Source organism: Eutrigla gurnardus (assembly GCF_963514095.1).
Source record: "Eutrigla gurnardus genome assembly, chromosome: 11".
Lineage (NCBI taxonomy): Eukaryota > Metazoa > Chordata > Actinopteri > Perciformes > Triglidae > Eutrigla > Eutrigla gurnardus.
In genome coordinates, this window is record NC_139925.1 from 25,845,291 (window position 1) to 25,855,515 (window position 10,225).

Sequence of the window (10,225 nt, forward strand, 5' to 3'; positions counted from 1 at the left end):
GCTTCAAAGTCTTGCGATACCCGATCCATGACTCTGTAACCGATTCATCTAGGAATCCATTGATAATTCGTATCGATTGAGGAGGCTGCTACCGATGCAGCCGTATCTCTCACTTGTTGAACCAAATATCCGGTCGCATCGGTTTATCGTTCACAACCCTAGTGGTTACCCGTCTGTCTCTACATGTCTCCCTGTGACAGACTGGTTACCTGTCTGTCACTACATGTCTCCCTGTGACAGACTGGTTACCTGTCTGTCACTACATGTCTCCCTGTGATAGACTGGTTACCTGTCTGTCACTACATGTCTCCCTGTGATAGACTGGTTACCTGTCTGTCTCTACATGTCTCCCTGTGACAGACTGGTTACCTGTCTGTCACTACATGTCTCCCTGTGATAGACTGGTTACCTGTCTGTCTCTACATGTCTCCCTGTGATAGACTGGTTACCTGTCTGTCTCTAATCAAATCAAATCAAAGTGTTTATTATCATATGCACAGTAGAAAACATGTTTGCCTGTACAACGAAATTCTTGCTTTGCTGTCCGCAGAATGCCAACCAATGAAATATACAATACTAAAGAATATACAATATATACTTAACAAATGTACAAGACAGCAACATTTAAGGCAAAAAATGAAATAGCAGCAATAATAATAATAAAACAGTGCAAATGTAGCAGTGCAATTATGCAAACTGGAATTCAGTTATTTGAGGTAGTAAGGTTATATTAATCTCCTATGGGTTGTTTAGGAGCCTGATGGCAGTGGGAAAGAAGGAGTTCTTCAGTCTGGTGGTCCTGCATTTAACACTTCTGTACCTCCGGCCTGAGGGTAGAAGTGTGAACAGTCCGTGCTGGGGGTGGGTGGGGTCCTTGAGGATGGAGGCGGCTCTCCTGTGGACTCTGCGGTTGTAGATGCTCTGCAGGGAGGGCAGTGGAGTCCTGGTGATTTTCTCAGCGGTCTTCACCACTCTCTGCAGGCGTCTGCGGCCCATAGCAGTAGTGCTGCCGTACCACACAGTGATACAGCTAGTTAGGATGCTCTCAACAATGCAGCTGTAGAAGTTGGGCCTTCTTAACCAGCTGAGTGGTGTTAAGTGTCCAGGTGAGGTCCTCGCTGATGTGGACGCCCAGGTATTTGAAACTGCTCACCCTCTCTACTTCAAGTTCCCGGATGTACAGTGGCCGATGAGGTCCCCTCTTCTTCCTCATGTCCACTATCATCTCCTTCGTCTTGTCCGTATTGAGGGTGAGGTTGTTGTCCTCGCACCATGTTACCAGACTGGCCACCTCCCTCCTGTAAGCCGCTTAGTCCCCACCAGTGATGCATCCTATCACTGCGGTGTCGTCTGCAAACTTTAGGATGATGTTGTCCTTGTGGGAGGCGACACAGTCATGGGTGAACAGGGTGTAGAGGATGGGGCTGAGGACGCATCCCTGTGGGGTGCCAACATTTGTAATAATGCTGGCTGAAGTCCTATTGCCAATCTGTGGGGGATGACTGTATTAAAAGCGGAGCTGTAGTCTACAAAGAGCGTCCTGATGTAGGAGTCTTTGTTTTCCAGGTGGGAGAGGGAATAGTGGAGGACAGCAGCGATAGCGTCTGAGGTGGACCTGTTGGGCCGGTAGGCATACTGCAGGGGGTCTAGGGTGTCCGGCATGCTGCTCTTAATGTGTGCCAGTACCACTTTCTCAAAACACTTCATAATGATTGGAGTCAGTGCTACTGGCCTGTAATCATTCAGGCAGGCAGGCTGGCTCTTCTTGGGAAGGGGGACGATGGTTGTGGTCTTGAAGCAGGAGGGAACAGTGCTGTGACTGAGGGAAAGGTTGAAGATGGAGGTGAGAACATCAGCCAGCTCGTTAGCACATGCTCTGAGAGCCCGCCCAGGGATGTTGTCTGGTCCTGCTGCCTTGCGGGGGTTGATCTTCCTCAGGGCTTTGTTTACCTGGCCTGATGAGATGGTTAGTGGAGGGGAGTGGGGTCGAGTGGTCCCGGTGTCTGTGTGCCTCCTCTCTGTGCTGTGGCTGGAGGTCTCAAAGCAGGTGTAGAAGATGTTAAGGTCGTCCGGCAGGCTGTCTGTGGAGCTGATGGTGTTGGTGGTGGTCCTGTAGTCTGTGATGTGCTGCAGGCCTTGCCACATCCGCCCAGAGTCAGCAGTGGAGTAGAAGCCGTCCAGCTTCTCTCTGTACTGCCTCTTGGCCGCTGTAATGGCTTTTTTCAGTCCGTACTTCGCAGCTTTGTACTCCGTCTCATTGCCTGATCTAAATGCAAGAGAGCGAGCACGCAGCATGTGGCGTACCTGACTGTTTATCCAGGGCTTCTGGTTGGGAAACTTCTCGACTTGTATGGTGGGCACGATGTTGTCAACACAAGTGCTAATGTACCCAGTCACATACTCAGCATAGTCCTGTATGCTGACAGAAGAGTCCTCCAGCGTGGCTGCAGCTTTAAACACATCCCAGTCTGTCTGAGCAAAACAGTCCTGCAGGGTGCTCTCTGTCTCTGGGGTCCAGAGTTTGATTTGTTTAGTGACGGGGTTCGTCTGTTTCAGTCTTTGTCTGTAGGCTGGATACAGGAACAACGAGATGTGGTCAGAGTATCCAAAGTGGGGGCGGGGTGCAGCCTTGTATGCACTGCGTATACTGCTGTAAACATGATCCAGTGTATTCTTCTCACGGGTGGGAATATCCACATGTTGGTAGTATTTGGGAAATACAGTCCGTAAATTGCACTGGTTAAAGTCGCCGGCGGCGATAAAAACAGCATCAGGATGAGCAGTTTCTAACGCGCTGATAGCTTCGTGGAGTTTGCTGAGCGCTGCCGTGGAGTTAGCTCGCGGGGGGATGTAAACAGCGGCCAAAAACACAGCAGTAAATTCCCTCGGTAGGTAATAGGGACGGCATTTCAGCAGCAAAAACTCCACATCTGGCGAACAGTGCTTGTGAACGGTCCGTATGTCGCCACACCACGAGTTGTTGATAAACACACACACACCTCCCCCTTTGGTCTTACCGGAGGCTGCAGTCCTGTCTCCTCGGTGTACGGAGTGAGTCTGTAGCTGAACGGCGCATTCTGGGACTTTGTCTGAAAGCCAGGTCTCGGTGAAAATTAGAGCACTGCACTCTCTTATTTCCCGCTGTGTTGTAGTCCTGGCTCTTAGTTCGTCCAGCTTGTTTTCCAGAGACCGCACGTTAGCTAGCAAGAGGCTGGGTAGCGGTGGTCGGCTAGCGCGAGCCTTTAGCCTAGCATGGAGGCCTCCTCTCTACCGATGCAGCCGTATCTCTTACTTGTTGAACCGAATATCCGGTCGCATCGGTTTATCGTTCACAACCCTAGTGGTTACCCGTCTGTCTCTACATGTCTCCCTGTGACAGACTGGTTACCTGTCTGTCACTACATGTCTCCCTGTGACAGACTGGTTACCTGTCTGTCTCTACATGTCTACCTGTGATAGACTGGTTACCTGTCTGTCTCTACATGTCAGCCCTGTGATAGACTGGTTACCTGTCTGTCTCTACATGTCAGCCCTGTGATAGACAGGTTACCTGTCTGTCTCTACATGTCTACCTGTGATAGACTGGTTACCTGTCTGTCTCTACATGTCAGCCCTGTGATAGACAGGTTACCTGTCTGTCTCTACATGTCTACCTGTGATAGACTGGTTACCTGTCTGTCTCTACATGTCTACCTGTGATAGACTGGTTACCTGTCTGTCTCTACATGTCTACCTGTGATAGACTGGTTACCTGTCTGTCTCTACATGTCTACCTGTGATAGACTGGTTACCCGTCTGTCTCTACATGTCTACCTGTGATAGACTGGTTACCTGTCTGTCTCTACATGTCTACCTGTGATAGACTGGTTACCTGTCTGTCTCTACATGTCAGCCCTGTGATAGATAGCATCCCAGCAGAAACCGACAGGTGACCCTTCCACTTTGACAATCCATTTCCCACATTTGTCTGATATCATTTGCAGTGACTTTTAGTCTTCTTCCATATTCTCATTAAGTTGATCTGCATATTGAAGCAGTACACCAGAGAGAAGCGTGTGAGCGTTTGGCTAGCTAACCCTCCCACCCCACTGTACACTCTGCCTGGGCCAAGTGTAGGGCTGCACGATATATCGTTTGAGCATCGTCATTGCAATGTACGCGTGAGCGGTAGTCACATCACAGAGCCTGCGATGTAGGAGGCGAATGAACTCATCTAATGTCAACGGTAGCTGACTGACATACACTGCATGTACACTCTGTGTGTGCTGTGCAGCGATCCACCAATCACATTCGCTCTTTAGCTGCCAAGCAGACTACCCTGCCAGCCGCCAATCAAAATTAGAGAGTAGGAAACCACGCCCCTGCACATGGAGTGAGTCTCTGGTGTTGCCGGTAACAACAACGTTTGCAAAATGAGCAACAAACAAGAGAAAACCGAAAATGAAGACTTGGTGCCAAAAAGAAAAGCAAAGTCAGTTATCTGGACTTATTTCTAAGGCAGCTGGCAATATGCTAATATTTTTTTTATATAGTTTTGTTGAAATCATGTTTACTTCTTTTCTACTAGATCCTGCTCTTAGTTTTTATTTTTGTTGTTCAGTTGTTGAATAAAAGGATGAAACATGTTCATCACTCATTGTTAGTTTCTTAATGTAAATGGAATGTTCCATTTTAATGTAATATAATAATACATGATAGAACAAAACATGGACTCAAGTCCCTGCACAATAAAAGCAAGCAAAAAATATCTCGAAAACAGACAGAAGCCATTCTACTAACATTCACAAAAACAGGTAAGATTGAGGAGTGGTGCGACCCTAAAGAGCTGAGAATATTTTAACTTGTATGTGCTTCTAAAACATTTCTAGCTACACGTCGCGGAGCGATCGGCCCCTGAGTCAATCACATAATCCCGTAACTGTATTCTGGCAGTAATACGCAATAGCCTTGTGTTGTAATGGAGGTGTGGAGAGTTTCATCTCAGTGCTATGTAATAAACCAGGACTGTCATAGCACAGTGAGAAGGGAGGGGGAGGACTACGAAGCTTTATGAGGGGGAAAATGAAAGCCTCAGGTATGGCCACATGTTTAATGACATTTCAGCTCCTCTTCAGGTCCGCCAATGAAATGGCAGCAATTACACATGCTTTCTTAAATCAATTATTAAATAATACCACTGTATATGGTGCTCCACTGTATATTTTAATTGACAAATAACTGAACAATATATACAGCTTCATTGCCCCACTTTAAGTGACGGCTCCACAGCCTACTTGTAGTAAAGTTTGATTTTATTGGGGAACTCAGCCAGCCATCTTTTCTGTGGGGAAAACAATCCTTCCTGCAAATGAGCATTGAGTGTGCGCGGAGAGGAGGGGCTATTCACGGAGAGGAGGGGCTATTCACGGAGAGGAGGGGCTATTCACGGAGAGGAGGGGCTATTCACAGAGAGGAGGGGCAATTCACGGAGAGGAGGGGCTATTCACAGAGAGGAGGGGCTATTCACAGAGAGGAGGGGCAATTCACGGAGAGGAGGGGCTATTCACGGAGAGAAGGGGCTATTCACAGAGAGGAGGGGCTATTCACAGAGAGGAGGGGCAATTCACGGAGAGGAGGGGCTATTCACAGAGAGGAGGGGCAATTCACAGAGAGGAGGGGCTATTCACGGAGAGGAGGGGCTATTCACAGAGAGGAGGGGCAATTCACGGAGAGGAGGGGCTATTCACAGAGAGGAGGGGCAATTCACAGAGAGGAGGGGCTATTCACAGAGAGGAGGGGCAATTCACATCTTTGCCCAACTTCAGAGCCATATTCCAAAAAACTGACAAGTATCAGGTCCAAACTTACTTTTTTTGAAAGATATTCTTAAAAAATCGGAAAGGTGTTTTGCCTCAATTTGTCGCAGTGATTTTTTTAAATCCTGATATTGGTGGGGGTTTTGTGGCCGGTTTTGGTACTGCATGTCTTAATATCCTACAAGTAAACATCACAGGAGGGCAATTCAATTGTGTTTTTTACCATTTACCAAAGACTTACATGTGACTAAATTCTACTGATACATTTAGCCTTACGAAAACATTAAAATGTAGCACAGTTGTAGTTATAGAGGCAATAAGTCCTTGAATGTGAGTTAAACATGCTGAAAACAGCTTTTAATGTCTTAAATCATGAACAAACAGCATAATATTGAAGACTACATTTTGTCATACTTTAAGTATATAAATTACACAACCGAATAAAATAATCTTAATTTGAGCATAAAGATTTTACATTACAGTAGAAAAGTCTCCAAAATTTGATATTGAATAACAGTTTGTCAATTAATGAGAAAACTATTGACAGTAGAGACCTAATATTTTGGATTTGTCCTATTAACAAGTGTGTCTTTGTACTTGAATTTTTTTAGGACATTCCGAGATGGTCAGGTGGGAAGATTTTCAGAAATTTGATGAAATTACACGGAATGACCCATTTATAATTCGGAAAATCGTGCAGAAAAAATAACAAAATGCCGGAATCAATTTGTGTGGCTCGGTGTTGATTCTGTAGCGCTGCACCACACATTGGTCTATTTGTGGGAAACACTGAAGGATCAGGAACATCTCAGACAGGTATGGCAGTTTCTATACTGTGCATCAGCTAGTTTTCAACTGGAAACTACTCACAGTCACAGCCAGGTGGGGTGTTTCACAGTCTCAATGACTTGTATTATACTTTAATCAATTTCATCTCTGGGGTTTCATCCAGAGTGTTATCGTCATCTGCATGTTGTTTTAGAGGCTTTTCTTCTCAAACAAGAATACAATACCAGGGTGACACAATGGGAGGTTCAAAACATATACTGTATATAAGAAGTGGACGTAGTCATCATGACATCATCATGAAGCCTTGAGTTGAGCAATTTGGTCATCGGCAGCTTGCAATTTTTGCAACCAGTGAACAGATATAACAAAATCACCTTCATAATTCAAGGTCAACTTTACAGCAAAGTGTTTAAGTCATCTTAGTAGCTAACTGCATTGGTAGCGTGGCTGTCAATCACAAGGTAGCCCCGCCCCCTAAAGCATCCCCTGCATTATGTGTATTTGAATCTAAATGGACCATAATGGACTAAAGTAACATGCCGGATTGAAGAAGACTTGAAACTCATAATATAAACTCATGTTCACTGAGTTAGTGAGAAGTAGGGTCATTTTCTCAGACTTCCATGCAATCAGACTGCATTTTGGAACCGAGTCGCCCCCTGATGGCTAGTAGAGTGAATGCACGTTTAAGACACTTCAGCCTTGGCTTCGCTTTTAGAAGGTTACCTCCTGGAGAAAACACAGTCCGACTATTCAAAGCTGCCAGCCCAGCATTAAACTGAACCGACATAAAACACATGAGAACAGGTCACACTTGAGACAGAGAGCACTGGTTTGACAGCACATTGTATAATGTCGGCTGGACTAGCGCTGTGGTAATGTGGCTCAGTGTCCGTCCGGCTCCAGCGGCTCTGCCGGATGATGGTGACAGGGTGAGCACGACGCGCCTCGAGACCAAGTGTATGTAATGAAGACGTCACGCTAGACTCCAGCAGTCAGGAAAAAACGAGCTGCCTTGCAAAACGACACAACAACGGAACAGCAACGCAACAGGATTTTCGACGCAGCTAGCTAGCTCCCAGGCTAAACCCAAATGAGCAAAACTCAATCTGATTTTCACGCTAAACTCCACATCGGCTTGATCGGAGAAGATTGAGAAAATTGGGCGGAAGTGAGATGGTGTTTGTCACACAAGTTAATATTGTATTTCCATTCACAGAAACTCACGTATGGTGTGAATGACGAATGGAAAAGCCACTCGCGACATGTAAAATCGCCCACGAGTAAGGCCAGTTAAAATCGGCGACAAATTGAATGGAGTCCGGCATGACGTTCACACGCGAGAACGGGACGTATCGTTGCTGACAGTCGCTTAGCAGTTAGTAAATTCACAGGGATTAATTTGCAACTGTAGTTGAAGCGAAGCAGCGACCGTGGCTTTCGTTACCATGACATTACAACGCTGTTATCACGAGAAACGGTCAAACCGGTGCCGGGTTACCGGGAGTTTCATCACCTCTACGCCGCCGCGTTTCTGGTTAAATGTCTTGAGAGACCACGAGCTGCCAGTGTAGCCCTTTAAAGGGCTCGTCAGATAACATAACATGTTCTCGGCGGTGTGGTAAAATAATAAACGACAGTCTGGTGTCTCACCTGCCGTACTGAAAACACTCTGCTTCCATTCCGTCGCCTCGCTGGCTGTTAAAAAGCCCCGGAGCACGGGGATTTCTACGTCCAGCGGCATTACTAACGTCTCCGGTTCCCGCTGAAGTGAAGTGGAAGCTGCTGCCGTCGGTCCGTACCGTCCTGGAAGAAAGCAGGCGATTAGTCGTTTTCTTTATGAGCCAAGTCGGTGTGTTAGAGTCGGAGATAAAATGTTTATGTCCACCCATGTGGTGTAAGTGGCATCAGTGAGCAGCCATGACAGATGCGCATTGCATTGTGGGAGAACTAATCAAATGAAGACTTGCAGGGATGCTGGGTATTTTCAAAGTTGAGGCTTGTAAATCCGGATGTCGATGGTGGCCCGATGTTGCATTTATCAATACACTTTACTGTTGTTAGCTCTATTTAATGGAATAAAATTATATTAACATTAATAGGCTAATATTAACTCGTAGTGGCCATTGTTTATGAAACAATATACAGTAGTTTAAGTACTAGTTGAAACAGGAACCACAATTAATGTGTCAGAATCATGTCGTTAGATGATGGCCACCAAAACTATCCACTTGCTTCTTAAGTCATCTCTGTCGGGCTTCCCAGTGAGTTATTCAAACAACCAATGTATTGTTATAGGTCTCAGAAGATTTGGAGAATGCAGCAACGGATAACTATCTCCACTTTAAACAGATTGAATGTCTACATCACTTTGTTCGCCAAAGCATTCCAACAGAAGCTTACTGGTGCATTGCATTCAGGTATACCTCATTAAACTCTGAAGATAATTGTTTTAAAATACCCTTCTGCCATCTAGAGGATCTTCTTTTTGTTGTTTAACAGTTTGTTCCCAATTTTTAAAATGTGGGTTTTTAAAAGTGATTTAAAAGAGGCAGGTTTAAAAGAGGCAGGTCCTTGGAACAACTACAATGATACAATGATTCATCCGAAAATCTCAGGGTGCGGGAAGGGACATAGGGCAATAAGGGGTCCGATAAATAACTTTGGGCATTGACTCTCAGGGCTTTGTAAGTAATCAATCAAATCTTAAAATCAACTCTAAAACAATAGAATAGCGAGTGTCACTGTGCTAAAAACATCCTTTAGAATAATAACCAAACTTTGAGTCCAAACAGACGGTCCGTGGTACAAAAGGTGATTTGCGTATCGTCTTAACTTATCGTCGTTACTTCTGTTTATTTCGGTTACTCTTTATCTGTAAATTGCAGTTAAATCATCACAATGTTTTTATATTTCGGAGCATGGCCACTGCTGCTGTGAACCGGCCTATGTCTGGTTTGCTATTCAGAGTGAATGCAGCTCTATGAGATTCACCGGTCCCCGTCCGGGTAAAGTTATAAACTCAGACAGGACGCCGTTTAGTTTCCTGGTGTATCTGGGACATCCACAACATGTACAAAGCAGTAATAGTGTTTATTTCGGCCATGAATGATGAAACGTTATCGGTGTATACATGGAGTTAAGCCCCCCGTCCCTTAAGATTGGACGATTTCCACCTTGCGGACTTTCAGCTTCAACCAAATATATTCATTTCTTTGGCATCGAGAGGCAACTAGGCTTTTTAGATTTGAGGGGAGCAATTTCATCTAAGATGGAAGAACATGTATTCTTAAAATTGTCTTAACATCTCATATGCAGAAAGAGGAAACCCAGACATGCTAGTGGCAACGTTGAAGGCAGTATTAAATTTAGCAGCAGAGGTTGTGTTAAAAAATCTAAATCTAGTTTCAAGCACTGTTCTAAAGATAGCACACAGCAAAACTATATTAAACATAAGGCATTGGTGGTCGGGTACGGGCATCTACACATTTAACATCAGGAATGTTGATACCATGGGATAAATCTAGATCAAGATCACAAAAGAAAGGACTGCAAAGATGTTAAAGAACCCTAAATCAAGAGCATTAAGCTATCTTTATATAGAAGTGCAACCCACCACCCTGCATTTGCAAAATATTTTC

The 10,225-nt window shown here is 45.1% G+C and overlaps 1 protein-coding gene across 1 annotated transcript in view; it reads right to left on the minus strand.

Moving 5' to 3' along the window:
• Nucleotides 1–8,523, minus strand: part of ttc27 (tetratricopeptide repeat domain 27) — a 64,452-nt gene extending 55,929 nt beyond the window's left edge. Inside the window, exons 1-2 of the mRNA XM_084021612.1 lie at nucleotides 8,473–8,523; nucleotides 8,238–8,390 (exon numbers count right to left, since the gene is read on the minus strand). Coding sequence (XP_083877738.1) covers nucleotides 8,238–8,390; nucleotides 8,473–8,476 — 157 coding nt within the window. The 5' untranslated portion in view covers nucleotides 8,477–8,523. The remainder of the gene's footprint in view (nucleotides 1–8,237; nucleotides 8,391–8,472) is intronic.
• Between the last annotated feature and the right edge of the window lie 1,702 nt (nucleotides 8,524–10,225).